The following is a 25,700-nucleotide window of genomic DNA, read 5'->3' on the forward strand; positions in this document are numbered from 1 at the left end:
TTGCATTAAAAACTTTTTGTCGTCTTCTTACTATTTTTGAGACAGGGTCTACCTCTGTCAGGCTGGAGTGCAGTGGCGCAATCACTGCTCACTGCAGCTTCGACCTCCTGGGCCCAAGCGATCCTCCTACCTCAGCCTCTTGAGTAGCTGGGACCACAGGTGCGTGCCACCATGCCTGGCTAATTTTTTATTTTTATTTTGTAGAGATGGGGTTTCCCCATGTTGCCCAGGCTGGTCTGGAACTCCTGGATTCAAGTAATCCTCCCCTCTTGGCCTCCCAAAGTGTTGGGATTACAAGCATACGCCACTGCATCCAGCCTTGTGTGATTAATTTATGTTTCTACCATTTGACTGTGAGCTCCACGTGTCTTTTCCCTAGCTGTGGGATCTGCAAGTGCTGACAGCAGTTCAAAAAAGTTGAATGAATCACCTTAACCTTCCAGCAACAGTGGATGCGAGTATAAAATCCTATCACCTCACCAGCACGGTATTTTCCTTCCTTCCTTCCTTCCTTCCTTCCTTCCTTCCTTCCTTCCTTCCTTCCTTCCTCCCTTCCTCCCTTCCTCCCTTCCTCCCTTCCTCCCTTCCTTCCTTTCTTATTTATTTATTTATTTTTTTAACTCTTCCAGCTCTACATTCCACAACTCCTGTACCTCTTGCTTCCATAGAAGCCCAAGGAGCCGGGCAGAAAGTGCTTTGCGCAACCGGGGAGACCCGGCCCTAAGCCCCGCCCCGCGCCTCTAGTCCCGCCTCTGGTCATAAGCCCCACCCCGATCCCAGCCTCCGACCCCAGAGCTAGCCCCGCCCCACCCCTGTCTCCGCCCCTGACCCCGTCCCGCCTCCTGTTCTAAGCCCCGCCCCTCTCTCTGGCTTTAGGCCGCGCCCGGGCCCAGAGCCGCTCTGCGCAAGCGCGACCGGCAGAGCACCTCCGAGGAGTCCGCCCGGAAACAAATATTCCCCAGGGCAATGTCACCACCTGGTCTTCCCCAGGAGCCAGACAGGTAAAGCCTTTCCAGGTCCTGGCGCCCCGAGCTTGGCCAGGCCCGGCCTTGATAGCAGCGAAGCCACCGAGGCCTTTAGTCCGGGACCGATTTTGCAGCTTCCGCCAGTCCACCTGCGAGCCCCGGATGGGAGCATTCGCCTCCAGCAACCCGCAGGGTCCCCGAACTTTTGCACCTGCTCTGGCCAGTAACGGAGCCGGCTTTAGCCACTATGGTTTACATACACGCTGCTCCCCTTCCCAGCCGGCTTGGCTCTTCTGCAATCCGCGTCTCCAGAGTTGGACCCCAGGACCCCCGAGGGTGGCACAGCCCTACACCAGGCAGCCCCAGATTCAAGTCCCCCAGTGGCTACTTCCAGTTGTGACCTTGGGTCTGTCAGTTACGTAAGCTCTCTGACCCTAGAGGTGACCCTGTGATCACTTGCCGGGCTGTTGTGAGGATAAAATGAGAAACGTGGAAAGTGAGACCATGCTCAGAACGGGGTGGCTGCTACTGCTGTTGATATCTTGGTGATTATTCCAGCGGCCAGTCCCTAAAGTGGACAGATACGTTTTTGCAGCCTTGTACTTCAGCTGGTTTCTCTGGTCACTTCTGCGGTTTCTGGGTGGTTAAAAGCCACCATTCCACAGTTTCCTTTTCTGGAGGCGGGCCTGCGAGCATCAGATGTACTGTGCAATCCCCTGTGCCAGCATTCAGTGATTCTTTCCAGGCCATTTGGTCGTTGAAATCCACTGCTGTTACCCAACCACATCTAGTGAGCACCCTGCCATCTAGAAAGAGGCAAAAAATAGCAAATATCTCCTGCAAACAACTGCTTATCTAATGATGGGGAGATTTATGACAGTGGTTACCATTCACTGAGCACCAGCTGTGTCCCAGCCACAGTATATGAACTGCATCATTTAATCTGCATACATATCCTCAAGCCTGACACAAATGAAGATGAAACTCAGAGAAGTCATTCCTGTACACTTTTTTTTTTTTGAGACAGTCTCACTCTGCCGCCCAGGCTTACAGCGCAGTAGGCAATCTCGGCTCACTGCAGGCTCTGCCTCCTGAATTCAAGCGATTCTCCTGCCTCAACCTCCTGAGTAGCTGGGATTACAGGCATGTGCCACGATGCCCGGCTAATTTTTGTAGTTTTAGTAGAGGTGGGGTTTTACCATGTTGGCCAGGCTGGTCTCAAACTTATGACTTCAAGTGATGCACCTGCCTCAGCCTCCCCAAGTGCTGGGATTACAGGCGTGAACCACTGTACCAGGCCTCCTATACACATTTGAAGCCAATTCTGGGTATCTTAAACATCTGATTCTGCCCACTATGCAAAACTGCCATCCCACAGAAAAAGTAAAATCAACTGTTCCTTTTCTAGGGCTGCCATAACAGAGTACCACACACTGAGTGGTTTAAAACAATAGAAATGGTCTCTCATGGCTGGAAGTCCGAAATCAAGGTGTCAGCAGGGCCACACTGCCTTAGAAGGCTCTGGGGGCAACCTTTCCTTGCCTCTTCCAGTTTCTGGTGGTTTCTGGCATTCCTTGGCTCACAGCAGCATCACTTCAACCTCTGCTGCCATCTTCACATGGTCTTCTTCCCTGTGTGTGTGTCTCCGTGTTTTTTCTTCTTCTTTAATTTAATTTAATTTTATTTTTTATTGAGTTGGGTCTCACTCTGTCACCCAGGCTGGAGTGCAGTGGTGCAATCATGGCTCACTGCAGCCTTGAACTCTAGGACTCAAGTGATCTCCCACCTCCACCTCCCAAGTAGCTAAGAATAGAGTTGCATGCCCTATGCCCAGGCTAATTTATCCTTTTTTTTTTCTTTTGTAGAGACAGGGTCTTGCTATGTTGACCAGGCTTGTTTCAAACTCCTGGGCCCAAGCAATGCTCTCGCCTCAACCTCCCAGTTTTGGGATTACAGGCGTGAGCTACCGCACTTGGTTTGTTTCTGGTTCTTATAAGGACAACAGTCATTGGATTTAGAGCTCACTTTAATTACATCTAAAAAGATCCTATATCTGAATAAAGTCATACTCTGAAGTTTGGGGTAGACATGAATTTCAGGGGTGAGGAGATACTGTTCAACCCACTATACAAACTAGCAGCAAAACACACCTGTCAAAAGGACCAAAACAAGTCCACATAGGAAGGCACCATTTGTGGTTATAAATCCAAATACTTGCATATTATTGGGAAATTGTTCTCAAAATGTGTTCCCCTGTCCACAGCGTCAGTAACACTGTCATGTGGGAGTTTGATACAAATGCTAATTCTCAGGCCCTACATGAGAGTTACTGAGTCACAGTCTGGGACTGAACCTAGCAGTCTATGTGACAGCCAGCCCTCCAGGTGATTCTGTTGCTGCTAAAGTTTGGGAACCACTGTTATAAGGCAGTTGAAGACACAGGAGTTTGAGAACATAAGGGCCAGCTTAACAGAAGGTGGTCTTCTAACCTTAACAATGACGTTTTCATCAAACCTGTCTTCTCTGAATATAATTGTGGATTTCAAAATTCAACTATTGCATTATTGAAAAAACATTTTACCATACTTTACGTTTCAAAGAGAACCTGTGTACTAAACTGTGTGCTTAGGAGGTTTTTTTGTCATTTTCATCCTGCGAACACCATGCAATTTAGATATTATCATTTCTGTCGTGTTATTGAAAAATACACAGAGAGTCAGAAATGGCAAACTCCTAAATACACAACAAAGCAGAAACAGAGGCGGGACTATAAGCTTTTTACCGTAACTCTGCTTACTAAAATGTCTGTCTGGTTTGTTTTTATTTTAGAAACAGTTTGCTAGATGATGCTAAGGCCCGCTTAAGAAAGTATGATATTGGAGGCAAATATTCTCACTTGCCATATAACAAATATTCCATCCTTTTGCCATTGGTGGTTAAAGAAGGAAAACTCCATTTGTTGTTCACCGTCCGGTCAGAGAAGGTAGGTGGACAAAAAATTTCCTGCCCTTAAACCTCAGGACATCAGAAAACCTCACGAGATTTTGTCACTTGCACACATTTCGATGCCAAAATTCTCAAAAGGGTTTTCAGAATTGTGATGCCAGAGGCATACAACCACAAGTCACGGCATAACATGGTGTTTCTTGGAGAAGGTTTAACAAAGAAAATGAAGGAATTTAGTTAGCAAGCAGTTTAAAATGCTTTCAGACTAGGGTTACCTAACCTTGGTGCTATTGGCCTTTGGGGCTGAATAATTCTTTGGTGTGGAGACTGTCCTGTATAACGTGGTGTGTTTAGCATCATCCTTTGGCCTCTACTCACCAGATGCCAGTAGCACACACAAACACAAGCTCACAAACACCTTTGTCCGGTATGCCAGTAGCATACACACCACAAATATCTTCAGAATTGCCTATTGTTCTGGCAGGATTGGCGGTGCAAAATTGCCCCCACCAAGGGCCACTGTTTTAAACTATCCCACCCCCAGTATAATGTGAAAATACTAGAGCACAGAAGTTAACAGCCTTGGCTCTAAAGCTAGCTATCCATGTTGAATCCAGGCTCTCCCCTTGCCAGCTGTGACTTTGGCCTAGTTACTTACCCTCTCTGTACTTCAGTTTTTTCACTTGTAAAATGAGGACAGAATATTAGTTACTGCTTCATACAGCTGCTATGAACATTTCACAGGATAACAAATGTAAAGCACCTATACAACCCTGGTACTTGGCAAGCAAGAATTCAGTAATTTTTGGCTGTCATCGTTAGTGTCAAGTGGCAGACATGACCTGAAGTTTTGAGATAAATGATGTCACTGTAAGGAAATATTGGGCTGGGAATGGAGTTTCTGGCTCACCCCTTGTATTGGTCCATTCTTGCATTGCTATAAAGAAATACCTGAGGCCAGGCGCGGTGGCTCACGCCCAGGCGCGGTGGCTCAAGCACTTTGAGAGGCGGAGGTGGGAGGATCACGAGGTCAGGAGTTTGAGATCAGCCAACCAAGATGGTGAAATCCCATCTCTACTAAAGATACAAAAGAATTAGCCGGGCGTGGTGAACACGCCTGTAATCCCAGCTACTCAGGAGGCTGAGGCAGGAGAAACACTTGAACCCAGGAGGCGGAGGTTGTAGTGAGCAGAGATTGTGCCACTGCACTCCAGCCTGGGTAACAGCGAGACTCCATCTCAGAAAAAAAAAAAAAAAAGAAATACCTGAAACTGGGTAATTTATAAAGAAAAGAGGTTTCATTGGCTCATGTTTCTGCAGGCTGTACAGGAAGCATGACACAGGCATCTGCTCAGTTTCTGGAAAGGCCTCAAGGAGTTTACCATCATGGCAGAGGGCAGGGGGGAGCAGGAGCAAGAGAGAGAGCGGGGAAATGCCACACACTTTTAAATGGCCGCGGATCTCATGAGAACTCACTCACTATCATGAGGACATTGCCAAGATGATGGTGTTAAACCATGCGTGGGAAATCTGCCCCCATGATCCAGTCACCTCCCACCAGGCCCCAGCTCCAACAATGGGGACTCCAATTCAACATGAGATTTGGGCAAGAACAAATATCAAAATTCTATCACCCCCGCACCCATGAGCGCAATCACTTTCCCTTGCTGTGGGGAACTTTCAAGGAAAAGCTGGTGAAGCAGTCATTTTAAGGTTATCCACGTACAAAAAGAAAATAAGCCATGTTAACAGGCTTTTAAAGCAGAATAATGAAAAGTATTTTGTTTTTCAAAAAAAAAAAAAAAAAAAAAAAAGCCGAGGAATCAGCCGGAGTTTTGTGGATGTAGAAGTAGACTTGTGCGGATTGCGTTCGATCTGAGCCAGGCAGAAATGCCGTGAACTCAGGACATGATAGAAATCCAGGTTCCAAGGGGAGATACTTAAATGGAAACCAGGGGACCAGAGTCTATTCCCAGCTCTGCCAGTAAGCACAGGAGAAGCACTTACATATATTTAAAAATTATCAGATATGGCCGTGTGCGGTGGCTCATGCCTGTAATCCCAGCACTTTGGGAGGCTGAGGTGGGTGGATCACCTGAGGTCAGGAGTGCAAGACCAGTCTGGCCAATATGGCGAAACCCCGTCTCTACTAAAAATACAAAAAATTAGCCAGGCGTGGTGGTGGGCGCCTGTAATCCCAGCTACTGGGGAGACTGAGGCAGGGAGAATTGCTTGAACCTGGGAGGTGGAGGTTGCATTGAGCCGAGATCGTGCCACTGCACTCCAGCCTGGGCAACAGAGCAAGACTGCATCTCGATAATGAATAAATAAATAAATAAATAATAAATAAATAAAATAGAATTATCAGACAAACAATAATATAAGAAATCTAGACAATACTACAAACTCAACCAAGAGGGTCTCTAGTTTCTTTTGTTTCACCCAGAGCCACTTTTGCCCGTCTATTATTAAGGTCACTTTTAAAAAACTATTTAAATGTAATTCAATCTGATTGTGAACACTATCTGGCTGTGGGGGTGAGAAATTCCCTCTGGCGCTCTGCCCCTCACACAAGCAGGGGGCTGGTACGAGATTTCCCCCCAATAGATGGGGAGGGCAGGGCAAGAAGTGGGTTAACCCTTCTCAAATGTGCACTCTCCCAGTAGCTCTGGAACCTTGAACAAGTTTCTTTTTCTTTCTTTTTTTTTTTTTTTGAGAAGGAGTCTTGCTCTGTCACCCAGGCTGGAGTGCAGTGGCGCCATCTCAGCTCACTGCAACCTCTGCCTCCTGGGTTCAAGCAATTCTTCCGCCTCAGCCTCCCAATTAGGTGGGATTACAGGTGTGTACCACCACGCCTGGCTAATTTTTGTATTTTTGGTAGAGACGGAGTTTCACCATGTTGGTTGACCAGGCTGATCTTGAACTCCCGACCTGAGGTGAGCTGCCCGCCTTGGCCTCCCAAAGTGCTAGGATGACAAGCATGAGCCACCACGCCTGGCCTGCAAAGTTCTTAAATCTCTTAATCGCCTCAGTTTTCTCATCCCTAAAAATGGGCCTGAGAACAGCACCTCATGTGCAGGGTTGTTATAGCCTGAAAAAGATCTGTAAAACGCCCGGCACGGCTGCTGGCATGCCATAGTGCTGCATGCTGTTGGCTGCTACCTATGTTTTCGTTTTCTCCTTGTCCAGGCCCACCTTGGATAAGGAACTCCTCTCAGAACCCTAGATCCCTGGTGCGCGGCAAAGAGCTGGCAAACCCCTTTCTCCATTGCACACCTGGGCAGAGCCCTTCAAGCCTTCAAAGCCACCCACTTTATAGCTTTCAGGAATTAGCTGCCCTGCACTATCGGTCCTCCTCTTCCCCACACCCTTGACCTTACATCCATCCTCTGTCCCCTCTTCTACCCTCCTCCAAACTCCTCCCTGCACCCCATTCTCTGGGACTGGAAGTAGGCAAGAGAAAATTCAAGAACAAAGCAAAGATTGAAGTCTTAGGAAATTAGGCTCCACCTTTATTTGGCCTCTGAGTAGCATTTCAGAAGGTTTTATTGAATAAAAATATGTATACTATTTGTCAAAGAAATGACTGACAGCTTTTGTACTTAGAGCCCTTTGCAGTGCTAATAGTTTTTGATTAGTCAGTTTTAGAAATGTGCCTATTTTCTTCAAAACAGTCTAACAGTTTCTTTTTTAAAAACAAAACTAAAGAGATAAACTTGTAGAGATTTGTCCTGTACAACATGATGTTTTGAAGTATATATTCACTGTGAAATGACTAAATCTGGCTAATTAGTGTACTACCTCACATAGTAACATATTACCACACATACTGCTCACATAGTCACATATCACCACATACAATACCTCACATAGTAACATATTACTATACATATTACCTCACATAGTAACATATCACCATATACATCATATAGTAACATGTCATCACACATATTTTCTTCAAAATAGCATTTAAAAAAAAATGGAGGCTGGGCATGGTGGATCACGCCTGTAATCCCAGCATTTTGGGAGGCCAAGGTGTGAGGATCCCCTGAGGTCAGGAGTTTCAGACCAGCCTGGCCAACATGGTGAAACCCCATCTCTACTAAAAATGCAAAATTAGCTGGGTGTGGTGGTGCATGCCTGTAGTCCCAGCTACTCGGGAGGCTGAGGCAGGAGAATCGCTTGAACCTAGGAGGCAGAGGTTGCAGTGAACCAAGGCTATGCCACTGCACTCCAGCCTGGGTGACAGAGCGAGACTCTATCTCAATAAATAAACAAATAAATAAATAAAATTTAAATCAATAGATAAAATTGTATAGATTTATCCTGTACGACATGATGTTTTGAAGTATCTATTCACTGTGGAATGACTAAATCTAGCTAATCAATGTACTAACTCACATAGTAACATATTACTATACATATTACGTCACATAGTAACATATCACCAGACATATTACCTCACATAGTAACATATCACCACACACATTACCTTTCATAGTACATATTAACACACATACTACCTCATGTGGTAACATATCACCACACACATTACCTCTCATAGTAACATATTAACACACACAGTACCTCATATGGTAACATATCACCACACGTAACATACTATCTCACATAGTCATCATCTTTGTGGTAAGAACACTTTATATCCACTCAGCAATTTTCAAGAATACAGTATGTTTACTATAGTCACCATAGTATAAAATACCTCTCTTGAATTTATTCCTCCTGACTGGCTGAAACTTTTTATCTTTTGGCCATCTCCCCAACCTCCCCCAAAACCACCTCAGCACGTGGTCACCACCATTTTACTCTACTTCTATGAGACCGACTTTTTAATATTCCACATATGAATGAGATTATATGTCATTTGTCTTTCTGCGACTGGCTTATTTTACCTAACGTAATTTCCTCCTGCTTCATCCTTGTTGTCACAAATGACAGGATTTCCTTCTTTTTTATGACTGAATAATATTCCTCTCTGGATGTACATTTTCTTCATTCACTTGTTGATGGACACTCAGGTTGATTCCATGTCTTGGCCGTTGTGAACAATGCTGCGGTGAACATGGGTGTGCAGATACCTCTTCAATATACTGATTTGATTTCCTTTGGATGTATAACCAGTAGTGGGTTTGCTGGATCATATGGCAATCCTGTTTTTAACTTTTTGAGAAGCCTCCATACTGTTTTCCACAATGATTGTACTAATTTACATTCCCACCAACAGTGTGTGATCGTTCGCTTTTTTCCATATCCTCAACAACGCTTACCTTTTGCTTTTTAGATAATGGCCATTCTAAAAGGTGTGAGGTAATGTCTCTCTGTGGTTTTAATTTGAATTTTCCTGGTGATTAGAGATGTTAAGCACTTTTTAAATATACCTTTTGAGAAATGTCTATTTAGGTCCTTTGTCCACTTTTTAATTGGGTGTTTTTTATTATTGATATTGAGTTGAGTTCCTTATATATTTTGGATCCTAGCCCCTTTTATGGTTTGCAAATATTTTCTCCCATTCCATAGATTGTCTTTTCAGTCTGTTGAGTGTTTCCTTAGCTGTGCAAAAGCTTTTTAGCTGATGTAAGCCCATGTTTTTATTTTTCCTTTCATTGCCTGTGCTTTTGGGGTCATATTTTAAAAATCATTGCCTAGACCAAGGATAACATTTTCTTGAGAGTAGTGTTCTCACTAAGCCAGAATGGTCTTTTCCAATTCCTATTACCTATTAATTGGAATAGGTGTACAAGGCAACTTGAGTAGAATTGGTATGCTATGAGATAGTTTTGAAAGCTTTCAAAATACAGTCATGTGCTGCAAAACAGCGTTTTTCCATCAATGATGGACCATATATACAGTGGTGGTCCCGTAAGATTATAATGGAGCTGAAAATTCCTATCACCAAGTGACATCACAGCAGTCATAATGTCATAGCACAATACATTACTCACATGTTTGTGGTGATGCTGGTGTAAACAAACCTACTGTGTTGCCAGTGGTCTAAAAGTATAGCATATACAATTATGCACAATATATAATACTTGATAATGACAAAAATGACACTTCTGGTTTATGAAATTTACTACACTATTCTTTGAAATCATTATTTTAGAGTGCTCTTCTTCTACTTATTTTTTTTAAAAAACTATAAAGCAGCCTCAGTAAGGTCCTTCAGGAGGTATTCCAAAAAACACAGGCATTGTCATTGTAGCAGATGAGAGCTCCATGTATGTTACTGTTGCCCCTGAAGACCTTCCAGTAGGACAAGAAGTAGAGGTAGAATACAGTGACACTGATGATTCTGTGTGTTGTATCTTAGTTTTTAGCAAGAAAGTTTAAAAAGAAAAACAAAAATCCTTAAAAATAGAAAAAAGCTTCTAGAGTAAGGTATAAGGAAAATATTTTGTACAGCTGTATAATGTGTTTGTGTTTTAAGCTAAGTGTTCTTACAAGAGTCAAAAAATTAAAAATTAAAAAGTTTAGAAAGTAAGGAGTAATAGTAAGCTACGGTTAATTTATTATTCAAAAAAGAAAAAGGCCAGGGGTGGTGGCTCACACCTGTAATCCCAGCATTTTGGGAGGCTAAGGTGGAGAGAATCACCTGAGGTCAGTAGTTCGAGAGCAGCCTGGCCAACATGGCAAAACCCCGTCTCTACTAAAAATACAAAAATTAGCCGAACATAGTGGCAGCTGCCTGTAATTCCACCTACTCGGGAGGCTGAGGCTGCAGTGAGCTGAGATCACGTCACTGCACTCCAGCCTGGCCGACAGAGTGAGACTCCATCTCAAAAAAAAAAAAAAAAGAAAAGAAAAATATTTTTATAAACATACTATAGCCTACATGTCTAGTGTTTATGAAGTCTAGAGCAGTGTTTAATGTCCTAGGCCTTCACATTCACTCACCACCCACTCACTCACTGACTCACACAGAGCAGCTTTCAGTCCTGCAAGCTCCATTTATGGTAAATGCCCTATACTGGTGAACCATTTTTGATCTTTTATACCATATTTTTACTGTACCTTTTCTGTGTTTATATACACAAATACTTACCACTATGTTACTATTGCCTGCAATATCCAGGACAGTAAAATGGTGTACAAGTTGTAGCCCAGAAGCAGTAGCTACACCGTATAGCCTCGGTTTGCAGTAGTCTGTACGATCCAGGTTTGTGCAGGTGTGCCCTGTGTTGTTTGTGCAATGATGAAATCGCCTAATGCATTTTTCAGAATGTGTCCCTGACTGTACATTTAAAACAGGCATCATATCAGGTCTGTATTTCTGTCAAGCCTGATGACTGCTTGGAGGTGCCTCTGTCCCTGGCTGCCTTGGAGTTGAACATTCTAACAATAAAGCACTTTTTCAGAGTTGCTCTAACATTAGGTATATTTCTTATGCATTTGGTGAGACATATTTGCAGTGGGTGGTGAGCGTTCAAGACAGTAGAAATATGTCCATCAACCTTCTTTTCACCTGTTCTCATGACTGTAATTGAGGTGAAGATGTCTTAAGTATTTAGCTATGGCAGCAATTTCTGCAGTGTTACTGATTTATCAGCACAGAAGGATTTAAAAAAAAATTTTTGAGCCTTGCCCAAATGAGGCTGTGGACTATAAAATGTCAAAAAGTGTATCATGGCATTGTCTTAGTCCTCTCAAGCTGCTAGAACAAAACACCTTAGACTGGGTGGCTTATAAACAACAGATATTAATTCTCAGAGTTCTGGAAGCTGCAAAGTCCAAGATTAAGCTGCCAGAAGATTTGGTGTCTGGTGAGGGCCCTGTTCCAGTTCATAGATAGTCATCTTTTTGGTGTCGTTACAGAGAAAGGGGCAAAGGGTCTGTTTCAGGCCTCTTTTATAAGGGCATTAATCTCACTGATGAGGGCTCTGCCCTCATGACCTAATCACCTCCCAAGGGCCCCACCTCCTAATACCATCACCTTAGGGGTGAGGATTTCAACATATGGATTCATGGGAGAATAAACAACCAGGCCATTGCAGGCATCTAGTTTCTCCTTACATAGATATATTGGCCTAGGTGCTAACAATGGCAACATGATCTCTTGATTGAGCTTCTCAATGTCCAGGACTGACCTTACGAGTTCTCATTATTAAATATTTAATGTGGCCAGGCACCATTCCCGTGCATCCACTCCACCCTCATGGAACAATCTTCACAGCTCTGTGAGGAGCACACTGTCATTACCCCATTGCACACAGTTGGAAAGAGGCAGACCCAGGACTCTTGCTGAGCCTGAGGGCTCCTGGACAATTCAGGAGAGAAAGGATAGTGGGTACTAGGCACGAGTGGGCATAAAAGAAATTGAGGTCACTTTGCTGAGATATTTGGCCCTGCAGAAGAGAGAACAGTGGAGTGTTTGTGCCTCTCCACTTCTGCCCAAGATATGAGAGAAATAATTTTGAAGACACAGATAAGAAAGGGAGTAATTTTAGGATGCTATAAATAGAGACACAGTCAGTTCTCCTAAAGGCAGGAAGGAATGGAATCAAGGAAGAAGGCAATGCAGGGAAAGAGGAGACCTCTATTCCTTTACCAACACACGCAAAGATAAACATAGATGCCAATACAATGCTAATAGCTCCAGGGCCCATATTTTCTGTGTCTTACTAAACTTTTGATAAATGCATGTTGTACTGATTAAAACCACAAGCTCGTAAATTAAACACTGGTTTATATTCCAGCTCACTGAGTGAACTTGATCAGGTTATTTAGCCTCTGTGAGCCTAAGTTCCCTGTATGAAAGTAGAAATAATAGTAGTATAACAGTAGCTTATGGCCGGGCACAGTGACTCAGGCCTGTAATCCCAGCGCTTTGGGAGGCCGAGGAGGGCAGATCACGAGGTCAGGAGATCGAGACCAGCCTGGCTAACATGGTGAAACCCCAGCTCTACTAAAACCACAAAAAATTAGCCAGGCGTGGTGGTGGGCGCCTGTAGTCCCAGCTACTCGGGAGGCTGAAGCAGGAGAATGGTGTGAACCCGGGAGGCGGAGCTTGCAGTGAGCCGAGTTCGCACCACTGCACTCCAGCCTGGGTGACAGAGCGAGACTCCGTATCAAAAAAAAAAAAAAAAAAAAAAGAGGGGGAGAAAGAAAAGAGTAGCTTACCTGCCCATCAGTGCATGAGAGGATAAACAAACTGTGATATATACATACAATAGACTACTATTCAGCCGTAAAAAAGGAAGTACCAATACACGATAGAACATGAAGAACCTCAAAAACACATGTGAAGGGAAAAATGCCAGATACAAAAGTCGAGACTAGGTAAATCCACAGAGACAGGAAGCAGGGACAGAGGGAGAGGGGAATGAGAATCAACTGTTGTATGGGGTTTCCTTCTCGAATGATGAAAATATTCTGGAACGAGATAGTGGGGATGATTGTACAACACAGTAAATGTATTAAATGTCTCTTATTTTCTTCACTATAAAATGGTTACTTTTATGTGAATTTCACCTCATTCAAAAATTAGTAGCTTATAGAACGGTTCTGAGGACCCAGTGGGTAAAAAATCTCCGTGAAACAGCATGCCCAGAATATGATAAGCACCCAATAAAGGACTCCACAAAATTATCTGTTGATAATATTGCCCCTTATATTATTCTTTCCGCTTTTTTCCCCTAGCAATGTCAGTCTGTTTGTGTGTGTGTGATTTGATCATGCTGGCGGATTTCTTTATTGTACTGTCATCACAATAGTGAGTGAGTTCTCACGAGATATGGTTGTTTAAAGTGTGTGGCACCTCCACTCCCGCTCTGTCATCACAATAGTGAGTGAGTTCTCACGAGATATGGTTGTTTAAAGTGTGTGGCACCTCCACTCCCGCTCTGTCATCACAATAGTGAGTGAGTTCTCACGAGATATGGTTGTTTAAAGTGTGTGGCACCTCCACTCCCGCTCTGTCATCACAATAGTGAGTGAGTTCTCACGAGATATGGTTGTTTAAAGTGTGTGGCACCTCCACTCCCGCTCTGTCATCACAATAGTGAGTGAGTTCTCACGAGATATGGTTGTTTAAAGTGTGTGGCACCTCCGCTCCCGCTCTCTTCCTCCGGCTCCAGCCGTGTGAAATGCTTGCTCCTCCTTTGCCTTCCATCATGATTGTAAGTTTCCCGAGGTCTCCCCAGAAGCCGAGCAGATGCCAGCATCATGCTCCCTGCACAGCCTGCGGGACTGTGAGCCAACGAAACCTCTTTTCTTTATAAATTACTCAGTCTCTGCTATTTATTTATAGCAGTGCAAGAACAGACTAATATAGTGTGTGGTATGTTTTGCGGAGAAATAGAATAAAAGTTAGCAGTGAGAAAAATTTTCAAGGTTCATTTCTTTAAAAGGATTCAAGAAAACACATTTTTGGGCCATGAGGGTTTTGATACCACCACCTAGGTAGGAATGGTCTCTGGTACAAAATAGAAGTTCAGTAAGTATTTGTTGAATGAATAAATAGTTCCAAAATTAGAATCCCACATTGTAGTGCTGTTCTTTCTATATCCAGCTAAGAAGGGCCCCTGGAGAAGTTTGCTTCCCTGGAGGTAAGCGTGATCCTACAGACATGGATGATGCAGCCACGGCTCTCCGGGAAGCCCAGGAGGAAGTGGGGCTGCGTCCTCATCAAGTGGAAGTTGTCTGCTGCCTGGTGCCATGTCTTATTGATGTAAGGGTTTCCTCAGACACTGGAGCGCCGTCCCCACCCCCAGGTGGATCTACTGTTCTCAGGATTCCACATTTTCCAAACATAACCCCAAAGAGTACTGTACATAAAGTCAAGAAACCAGGTTCTCCAATGGACATTGCCCCTCGTGAGCCAAGTGGCTGTGGGCAACCCCTTTTGCCTCTCTGGACCCCATCCAGAAATAAAAGGGTTGAACTCCCATCAGTGGATTTCAAACTGGGTGCCATAGAACCCTAGAGAGATGCTTCAGAATTATTAACATTCAGTTCACATTTATTTTTCTCCAGTATACATTGATTTTGAGAGTTCAGTTGAAAAAATAACACACACTCCAATGTGCTGGATACCAAATTTTAGCCCCTTGGAGACCACCAATGCATTACTTCTGCCATAAAGATACTTATTTTTCTACATACTATAGAATAAAGCCTCTCTGTAACACATTAATTGAATGGACCATGAAATCACTAGGCAAGCTATTTAAAAACTATTACTATTCATAACTGCATTTGTGTTGGATCAGGATTTCCTTGATAGTATAATATACATCAAAACATATTTAAAATATTTTTTAAAATGAATTTTGGAGCTGATATAACCAGATCTTATTTTCTTTTTATTTTATTTTTTATAGAGATGGGGGTCTCGCTTTGTTGATGAGGCTGGTCTCGAGCTCCTGTCCTCAAGCGATCCTCCCACCTCAGCCCCCAAAAGTGCTGGGATTACAGGTGTGAACCACTGTACTCAGCTTCAGATCTTACTTTCTATTGGTTCATCACAACAACCTCATTGTTGTACTAATTGACTTTAGAAGGGGTAAATATTGTATTAATAAGTATGATCTTGGATAACAGCATGATTTTACCATATAAATGTTTTAATAAAACCTTTAATTTTAACTTTAGCAGTAGACTGATGGAAAAGTCGTGAAGATAGTACAGAAAGTTCTTATATGCCATAGACCTAGTTTCCCCTATCATTGACATCTTACATCACTGCATACATTTGTCACAACAAAGAAACCAATGTCAGCATGTTACTATTAACTGAACTCCATGCTCTGTTTGCTTTTTACTAGTTTTTCTACTAATGTCCTCCTTTCTGTCCTAAGATACCATATTGTATTTTGTGGTCATGTCTCCTTAGTTCTCTGGTCTGTGTTAGTTTCTCAGACTTTCTTATTCTCATGACCCTGACAGTTTTGAGATGTAGTGGCCAGGTATTTTTAGAATGTTCCCCAATTTTGGTTTGTCTGGTATTTTTCTCATCATTAAGCTGGGGTCATAATTTGGGAACACCAGAAAGGTGAAATGCTCTCATCACACGATATCAGGGGTAGGTATAAACTCTTAATGTTTTATATATTGGGCTTTCGGGTAAGTTTTTATTTCAAAAGAACAGTCCCACTGTTGCCTAACAGTTAGAAAACCAGTGGGTTAGAACATCCTTTATGTGCCATTTGACTAAAGTCTTGGTGGTACAGTGTTTTGAAGATCAGTGATGCTGAGACAATGTCTGTCTTAATTGGGTCGTTTTTAAAAATAGAAAGGTCAGCACCCAAGGGTGGTTTTGTTTGCAAGAAGCTAGTGGCCACTAAATAAATGTTTTCTAAGTGTGTGTATGAAACCGGGATAGAGACATGGAATTACACGAGAAATGTGTCAATTACTTTTCCATTTTGTTTTCTAATGGGAACTCTTTTCAGTTGATTTCTGCAAATCCACCAACATTTGGAGGATTTACTTTAGAAATCAATTAACAAATTTAGCTATACTGATTAAAAGTTTCCAAAATGAGACTAACTCCATTCCCAAAGTCCCCAGGTGCTACTGAGTTCCGCATGTGGGTGGATAGAATTCAGCAGTGTTAACAGGAAAATGTGTTTATGGGAGATTCCTGGGGGCCAGATACTCCTGGAACAGGAGATTTCTAAAATGGCATGATTGGAAATTAAACAAAGGCTTTAAAGAAAGGTCTGCTGTGTTTGGAAGCACAAGGGAGGGTTACTTTGTTTTTTGACCCCTGCTAATTTTTAAAATGTATCACAAAATTGTCATTTATTAAAAATTATAAGCATCATCTAATCTATGTGGCTCTTAACCTGGAGTGATTTTTCCACCCTGGGGAATTTGGTAATGTCTGGAGATCATAGCTGGGACGGTGTTGTTGGCTTTTCCCAAGTAATCTCGAGTCCAGTGATCTCGGCTCACAGCAACCTCCACCTCCCTAGTTCTAGCAGTTCTCCTGCCTCAGCCTCCAGAGTAGCTACCTATGTATGTACCTGCTACATAAACCTTCCAGGCAGGCTGTGACACCACAACCCCCAGCCCAGTTTTCCCTTTTGCCAAACGTTTTTGTACTTCTTTTTGCAAAGGTCTCTGAAATATACCCAGGAGTATGAGCAACATGTCTGTGGTTGAATCCAGTTTCTGCCAAGTATTTACAGGATGTGCCCTTGGGCAAGTTTCTTCACGTCTCTAATTGCAGTTGTTAAGGCTTCTTCAAGAGCAGATTGTTGTAAGGAATCAGAGGGTGTTGGGAACTAGACTAGGTGCCCATAAGTTGCGGTCACTAATGGTAGCAGCAACCACAAATATTTACTGAGTATGCATTGTTGGGGCTCTGTCCAGGCCCCTTCGTATTCCTCTTACAACCGCAGGGCTTCTGATGACTCTCCGTTACCAGATAGGGGTCCCAATCCAGACCCTAAAGAGAGGGTTCTTGGATCTTACGGGGTGAGTCCATAAAGTGAAAGCAAGTTTATTAGAGAAGTAAAGAAACAAAAGAATGGCTATTCTATAACAGAGCAATAGCACGTGCTGCTGGTTGGCCATTATTATGGTTATTTCTTGATCATATGCTAAATAAGGGGTGGGTTATTCATGAGTTTTCCAGGAAAGGGGTGGGCAATTCCCAGAGCTGAGGGTTCCTCACCTTTTTAGACCATATAGGGTAACTTCCTGACATTGCCATGGCATTTGTAATCTGTCATGGCGCTGGTGGGAGTGTCTTTTAACATTCTAATGCATTCTGATTAACATATAATGAGCAGTGAGGATGACCAGAGGTTACATTCGTTGCCATCTTGGTTTTGGTGGGTTTCGACGGCCTTCTTTACTGCAAGGTCTTTATGACCTGTATCTCAGTCTCTGTCTGGTGACTAACCGTGCCCTAACCTCCTGGGAATGCAGCCCAGTAGGTCCAAGCCTTATCTTACCCAGCTCCTATTCAAGACGGAGTTGCTCTGGTTCCAACGCCTCTGACAACACTTGGCGGCTTTCTTCTGAATGCTGGCACCCTTGATACTGGAGCCACCTTGCCATGTGTCCTTCACAGAGTGCTGGGAGTGCCTGTGAAGTCACTTCTGGCCAGGCAGTCCTTAACTAGTGACTGACTAGAGCTAGGGAGCATGAAATCCCAGCTCCCTTGTCTCCACATGGGACAAACTGCATTTTAATTTATGGTGCCCTTGCCAGCCTTCTTCCCTTATGAGTCTTGCTCCCCTCCTCCCCTTACCTGTCTCCCCTGGGAGCACTTTCTTAAAACATCACTTGCATCTGAGTCCTTATCTCAGAGTTCACCTGAAAAACTCCATATTCAGAGACTAAGCATTTCCCCCACTGCCAGGTGTGGTGTTAGGTGCTGATAGAATGTTGCCTCTGCCCTTGGGTAACTTAATGACCCCAGATTTCCTGCCCAAGGACATATGAAGTCTATGTTCCTCTTGTCTCCTCCTGGTCCAGATGTTGACTTTCACCATTATTTTGGTTAATGGTCTGAGTTGTCTCTGTTCCTAAATTTGCTTTCCTGTCTTTAGCTGTCCCTCTGAGAACGTGCTGCAGGCTGGATAGGTCCCAGCCTCACCGTGTGTCTACCTCTCTGGCTTTTCCCACCCACTTTCTCTTAGGATGCTCCAGGAATTCCAATTCTTCTCACTTTCTAATACAAAGTCGGGCAGCTCTTACCAGATCCCACATTCTCACTCAGCCCCAGGCCTCCCTCTCAGGGTTTCCGGCATAACAAGACAGTCTTTCACATGATAACACTCGTGTTCATTTGCTTTTTTTGTTTCTATTTATTTATTTATTTTTATTTTTGAGACTGGGCCTCGTTCTGTCACCCGGGTTGGAGTGCAGTGGCATGATCTCGGCTCACTGCAACCTCCACCTCCTGAGTTCAAGCAATTCTCCTGCCTTAGCCTCCCAAGTAGCCTCTCCGAGTAGTACACGCACACGCCACCACACCTGGCTAATTTGTGTGTTTTTAGTAGAGATGGAGTTTCATCATGTTGGCCAGGCTGGTCTCAAACTCCTGACCTCAGGTGATCCGCCCACCTCGACCTCCCAAAGTGCTGGGATTATAGGCATGAGCCACCGCACCTGGCCACTCATGTTCATTTGCAAGCAGTTGTGGTTTTAAATAGAAATCCCTCTCCCATGTAATATAAACGTGTGTTATATAAAATCGTTCACATAGTTATATATAAGACACATAATTATATGTGTGTGTGTATGTACACATAAATTTTTTCATAAATGGGAATATGTCATAACTAGTATTATATCACTTTTTCTGTTCATAACTATAGCACATTTTTTTCTTTACTGAGAAGGAAAGGTGTCTATCCCATTCTTTTTAGAGGCTACATAGTATCCTATTTTATGGATATAAACCTAATTTATATAACTTAAATGCCTATAAATTAAAGAGTGATAACTTTAGAATTTTGGGCTGTTGTTGAAAGTAATGCTTCAGGTTTATATTTGTATCTTTTCTTACCGGTAGGAATTTATCATACAGATACACAAATGCAGTTCCCAGGTCAAAGGGAACACATTTTTATGATACTGCCAAATTGCCATTTCAAAAGATTGTACTACGTTATGTTCATACAAGAAATCATTTTCAGAGTCATCTCATAGATGCCACTTCAGGTAGGGCAGGATGACTCCCATTTTAGGGGGAACATAAATTTACTTCCAGAGTAAGCTTTCTTCCCCTTCTCCCAGGTTTGGTGTATTTTCTTAGCTCACCTAGAAGTGGCATGATTTTAGTATTTGAAACAGTATCACTTCACTTCTTAACTTCTCTATTTTGTTTTCTGCTTTTAGACAGATGCATTGATAACTCCCTTTGTGGGTTTAATAGACCACAACTTCCAGGCCCAGCCGAATCCTGCTGAAGTTAAGGATGTATTCCTGGTGCCTCTGGCCTATTTCCTGCATCCACAGGTCCATGACCAGCATTACGTCACACGTCTCGGTCACCGTTTTATTAATCATATCTTTGAGTACACAAACCCTGAAGATGGTGTCACTTACCAGATCAAGGGAATGACGGCAAACCTTGCAGTGTTAGTGGCCTTTATCATTTTGGAAAAAAAACCCACCTTTGAGGTTCAATTTAATCTTAGTGATGTATTATCATCCTCTGAAGAGTTATTCCTGAAGGTTCATAAAAAAGCTACAAGCAAGTTATGATTTACGAGACCAAGAGACAAAGAACTATCCACGAGGATTCTGTGTGTGCTTATCCATAGAACAACAATAACGCCAGCTGTTGGAATTTGACAGGTGTGAATATTTTTTCTGCAGTATGTAGTTAGAATCTTTGCCTCTTTTCCAGTTGCCTTCTATTGTCTGAAAAAGTAAAAGTCATTCAAAAATGAAAAATATGTTTATAGTGTTGCATATTTTTACCCAAAATATGTTAATATTTCTTACACATATAAGAAAGAATATGTGGCACATAGTAGGCCCTTAATAAAGATTTGTTGAATATATGACCATGTAGCATTTACCTTATTTGTAGGAGGCAAATATATATATTTTTTCTTTTTTTTTTTTTTAAGACAGAGTCTCTCTCTGTCACCCAGGCTGGAGTGCAGTGGCACGATTTTGGCTCGGCTCACTGCAACCTGCCACTCCTGGGTTCAAGTGATTCTTCTGACTCAGCGTCCCAAGTAGCTGGGATCACTAGCTGCCACTATGCCTGGCTAATTTTTATATTTTTAGTAGAGAAAAGGTTTCGCCCTGTTGGCCAGGCTGTTCTCGAACTCCTGACCTCAGGTGCTCCACCCACCTCGGCCTCTGAAAGTGCTGGGATTATAGGTGTGAGCCACTGCATCCGGATGGCTATATATATATATATATATATATATTTTTAATCTGTTATTACATGTAACAGAAACTTCTGGCCATCCATCAAAACCTATCTTCCCTGTCCCCTATGGTGGTAGAGTTTAAGCTGGGTCCACAGCACTCCAGGTAGAAACAGCATTACTCCAGATCCCTTGCCATTCAAGTGAACTCTGGGACTTAGTTTAGGCCAATGAGTTATGGGTGTAAGTTGACTTTCCAGGTCATCTCCAACTTAAGAGATAAGCCAGTCTCCCTAGAGTCCCTCTAGTTCTTTTATCCATGAGCTGCAACGTGGACTTGTCTGCAACCCAGCCTTGACCATACAAATGAGGACATTTCCTGGGGGAATGGCAGAACCAAAAGATGTCAGAGCTTAAATCAATGAATGACTCTGTGGAACAAAGTAACCTTCCAACCTGGGCTCTTCCCTTGGTACTGTTACATCAGAAAAGAATAAAATTCGGTGTCATCTCTCTGCCACTATAATTTGGAGTCACTTTTCTATAGCAGAGCTAACCAGTATGCTCCAACACCTGAAAATAGCTAGACTATTCGTCTGAACTTGAAGTGTTGTGAGCAGTTAGAAATGGGGATGATCTGACACTTTTTTTTTTTTTAATTTTTTTGTGATGGATTCTTGCTTCTTCACCCAGGCTGGAGTGCAGTGGCATGATCTCGGCTCACCGCGACCTCCGCCTGCAATTGTCAAGCGATTCTCCTGCCTCAGCCTCCCAAGTATCTGGGATTACAAGCGCCCACCACCACGCCCAGCTAATTTTGTTTTATTTTTAGTAAAGATGGGGTTTCACTGTGTTGGTCAGGCTGGTCTCGAACTCTTGACCTCAGGTAATCTACCTGTTTCGGCTTCCCAAAGTGCTGAGATTACAGGCATGAGCCACCAAGCCCAACTGATCTGATACCTTACATGTAGGTTCTGGGAAACACATAGGATGCCCTCCCTGGGTAGGAGGTGGGGTTCGGCAATCACCATCCAGGGCAGCTGAAATTGAGGAATATGAGAGGCTTCTATGCCTACCAATTGGGAGGGATAATGATGTATGTTTAGAGATCATGAGGGCAGAAAAACAGTGATTTAGAGCATCAGCCCCAAATCAGAAGACAAAAAGACAGACATTCTGTAATGCACCTTGAGGTCTTCTACTTCGTATGTGGGCATCTCCATATATCATGCTTCAGAGTTAGCCTGGGTTGTTTTGTTTAATTATATGAATCATCCTTGAGGCCAGAGAGGCAAGTGAGTCAAGCAACATAACCACAATTCTGTGACGGCAATTTCACATCTTATTGTTATTAGCTTTCTAGAGAACCAAACCATTTTTAATAAGACTTTGTTATAGTTGAAAATGTGATGCCCACACCAAACCTATCAATCAGCCATGCAGCTATCCATTGCTGCTGAGTTTTTCTTTTCTGAGTTGGCAAAGCCAAATACCTGATTGGCTCCTTTATACCCATATATGTTTAAGTGTCAGAAATCTGGCTCCAACCATGAAAGCAGATGTTGGGTGCGCTTCCCCATTAACATTCTGTAACCAGCCCTGCGTGAACAGGCCTGAACTATTTCCGAACCATTACAGAAGCATTTGCAAATGTGTATTTACAATCTGACAGCAGTGTAATTGCCGGGTAGATGGTTGACCTCTCTGACAGTGCAGAAAGCCTCCCTTCCAAACTGTCTGTTTATGTGAACTCTCCCAGACCTGCCCAGTCCAGCTGAAGTCAATCTGAGCACACTCATGGCCACACAATTTATGGGGCAGGATGCTTAGCAAAGGAGATATTGCCCCTTCCTTCTTAGTGGTGTATTTTATAGTATCCATGTTCAGAGTCCTAGTTAAAAATATCTGGCTTGAATAAAATAAGTTATTGACAAGGTACAGATCTCAGGGAATCTCTGAAGCCACTGAATAAATCAGCTTCAAGAAGGACAGGGGTGCGCAGTCGCTCATGCCTGTAATCCCACCATTCGGGGAGGCTGAGGCGGGTGGATCACTTGAGGTCAGGAGCTCAAGACCAGCATGGCCAGAATGGTGAAATCCATCTCTACCAAAAACACAAAATTAGCCAGGTGTGGTGGTGCATGCCTGTAATCCCAGGTATTTGGGAGGCTGAGGCAGAATTGCTTGAACCTGGGAGGCAGAGGTTGCAGTGAGCCGAGATTGTGGCACTGTACTCCAGTCTAGGCGACAGAGTGAGACTGTGTCAAAAAAAAAAAAAAAAAAAAAAGGCAGTAAGGAACAAACACAGCTAACTACCTCAAAGCCAGAAGGACGTGAACCTTCTCTTTTATATCCTATCATTATTGCAACAAGAAACATCTTGAATTGATTGACACAGACAGAAAAACAAGAGACACTCAGTGCCTCAGTCCCTAATTCTATCTGGCCTAACATGGGTCACCTAGAAGGTTTCCAGGAACCTGAAAAGATGTTCAAAAGCAAGGGTAAGTGGGGGGCTAGATGGACATCCCAAAACACCTAATCTCTCCAGTCCCTAGATTTTATAAATTCTCTACATTCTGCCATCCAGACAGTTCAACTCTGTCTTCTTTGCAACCCTGCAGTCTTGGTAAAGAAGTGGTTGAGATGGCTGGGTGCTCACACCTAATCCCAGCACTTTGGGAGGCCAAAGCTGGTGGATCACAAGGTCAAGAGATTGAGACCATCCTGGCCAACACGGTGAAACCCCATTTCTACTAAAAATACAAAATCTAGCCGGGCGTGATGGCACACGCCTGTAGTCCCAGCTACTTGGGAGGCTGAGGCAGGAGAATCACTTGAACCTGGGAGGCAGAGGTTGCAGTGAGCCAAGATCACGCCACTGCACCCCAGCCTGGTGATAGAGTGAGACTCCATCTCAAAAAAAAAAAAAAAAAAAAAAAAAAAAGTGGTTAAGAGTGCTGACTCTGGAATTGGGATGCCTAGCTTTGAATCTCAGCTCCAGTGTCAGCCTATTCTGTGACCTTGAGCAAGTTATTCCTTCTCTGTAGATCTCAGTTTCCTCTTCTGTAATGTAGGAGAAATAAATTCTGTTTTAGGGCTGTCAGGGGTTAAATGAGTTAACACATGTGACCTCTTGACTTAAAGCATACCAAAGCGCTCAGAACAGTGCCTGGGAAATAAGTGCCCAGTTACCTGTGGCTACTAATTATGGTACCATTATAAAACTATAACATTATATCATAACAATAACAATAATCATTGTGATTTCTCTAGTTCAGAGTTAGAGGAACATTTATTAAGCACCTATTACGTACCCAGTCTTTTATTTTATTTCATTAACCCTCACATCAACTCTTTGTAGTGAGTACATGCTATTATTATTCCTATTTTTAGATAGGAAACCTTGAAGATCAGGGATGCTACGTATTTGCTCCTTGTCACACAGTTCATAAATGGCAAAGCCAACATCCAAACCCACATGCCTGAGTTTCATACCCCATGCTCTTTCTGCTGTAACCACATACTTGAAGATGAAGCAAGAATAGAAGGTTAAATTTACATCTCCCTTGAGTCACCACATGTGAAAGGGAAAGCAATTCAAAGTGAATAAACTAGAAAGAGTGCAGCATTTATTTTTTGTCTTCATCATGTCCTCCAGCTTATTCAGCTGGTGCTGCACACAGTGAAATGAGTAATTAGCCAGGATGATTTTAAATAAAATGGAACATACCAATTAATAAATGAAAGTGCTGGCATACTTGCTAATTTAACAACTTGTTCATGGTGCCAGCTTTCCAGTTAAAGGACTGAGAAGAGAAAACGTTCCTCCACCTCTTCGACAAGATGATTAGATATTATCCAACTGTTTATTCTTCTTAACAGTTGCTTTCTTATTTGAGAATAGCATGAAGTTTTGTTAAAATTGCTAGAGTGATCATCTCCCAGTCCACTTATCTCAGATGTGACATACTTGGTGTGGTTCCTAATGGGACCTGTGCGTATACTCAATTAAGATTTTTTATTATTATTTATTTATTTTATTGCGATGGAGTTTGCTCTGTTGCCCAGGCTGGAGTGCAGTGGCTTGCTGCTGGCTCACTGCAACCTCCACCTCCTGGGTTCAAGCAACTTTCCTGCCTCAGCCTCCTAAGTAGTTGGGATTACAGGCATGTGCCACGATGCCTGGCTAATTTTTGTATTTTTAGTAGAGGCAGGGTTTCGCCATGTTGGCCAGGCTGGTCTCAAACTCCTGACCTCAAGTGATCCTTCATCTCGGCCTCCAAAAGTACTGGTATTACAGGAGTGAGCCACCGCACCCGGCCTCAGTTAAGAATTTTTTATTGCCCTCCCATCCCCACTCAGCCACCTCCCTAGGCCTTGCCACATTGAACACAACTCAGACTTTATGAGCCAATTTCTCTATGCACACTTCTTCAACTACCCCTTACTTTATATTATTAGCATGGACACTACTTCATTGCATTCCTTTGCATATCTGTATAATACATGTGTATCTTTGTGTTTATTCCAGCCCTAACCCTGGAAGGGACAGAACCACGTACCATAAGACCCCTCAGTCTGAGTTCCCCTATCCTCAGACGAATGGACCAAGCATCAATGGCCAACCCATTGGTGACCCTAATTCAATGGCCTTTGACTTGTATGATCTGCTTAAATACCTGTGCTAAAGTCCATTCAATTGTCCAAAGACTTTGAACAATGCCAGAAAATAACATACCTTTGGGAAATAGTTTTGCTCATGTACATACTGATGAGTGAGCCCAAGAAGTCAGAGTTTAAAGGTTGGTTGGCCAATAATTGGTAGAAATATGTCTTTGCTCTAAGCAGTAGTTGTCGTGTCAGGGATTCCAACAGATACAACTGGAAGAAGAAGAAACATTTCCTGAAGCAATTTATCCTTCTTTAGGGTCTCATACTCAAGTCCGTAAATTTTCATTTTATAGACTTGGTTTAATGTTCC

The 25,700-nt window shown here is 43.1% G+C and overlaps 1 protein-coding gene and 1 long non-coding RNA gene across 5 annotated transcripts; one reads left to right on the forward strand and one right to left on the reverse strand.

The window, feature by feature from the left end:
• Positions 1-893: 893 nt before the first annotated feature.
• On the reverse strand, positions 894-5,726 carry LOC144338231 (uncharacterized). Its single transcript, XR_013412196.1, has 2 exons — positions 5,121-5,726; positions 894-2,666 (listed from the first exon to the last, which is right to left on the reverse strand). It is a non-coding gene; the product is annotated as an uncharacterized LOC144338231 (long non-coding RNA).
• Positions 898-20,398, forward strand: NUDT7 (nudix hydrolase 7). Of its 4 annotated transcripts, XM_077984018.1 has the most exons (5): positions 898-1,001; positions 3,795-3,948; positions 14,440-14,598; positions 15,251-15,344; positions 19,728-20,288. In XM_077984018.1, exons 1-5 carry the CDS (start codon positions 967-969, stop codon positions 19,796-19,798), a joined length of 513 nt encoding a protein of 170 aa, XP_077840144.1. In that variant the 5' UTR covers positions 898-966; the 3' UTR covers positions 19,799-20,288.
• Positions 20,399-25,700: the final 5,302 nt, after the last annotated feature.

This window comes from Macaca mulatta, chromosome 20 (assembly GCF_049350105.2).
Source record: "Macaca mulatta isolate MMU2019108-1 chromosome 20, T2T-MMU8v2.0, whole genome shotgun sequence".
Classification (NCBI taxonomy): domain Eukaryota; kingdom Metazoa; phylum Chordata; class Mammalia; order Primates; family Cercopithecidae; genus Macaca; species Macaca mulatta.

Bases quoted from the DNA above. Each gene is read 5' to 3' on its own strand.
- NUDT7 (XM_015126657.3), top strand. From the start codon at position 967: ATGTCACCACCTGGTCTTCCCCAGGAGCCAGACAG. The intron at 3,949-14,005 runs GTAGGTGGACAA...CTCCGGCTCCAG, and splicing joins TCACCGTCCGGTCAGAGAAG to CCGTGTGAAATGCTTGCTCC. The intron at 14,120-19,727 runs GTGAGCCAACGA...TTCTGCTTTTAG, and splicing joins CCTGCACAGCCTGCGGGACT to ACAGATGCATTGATAACTCC.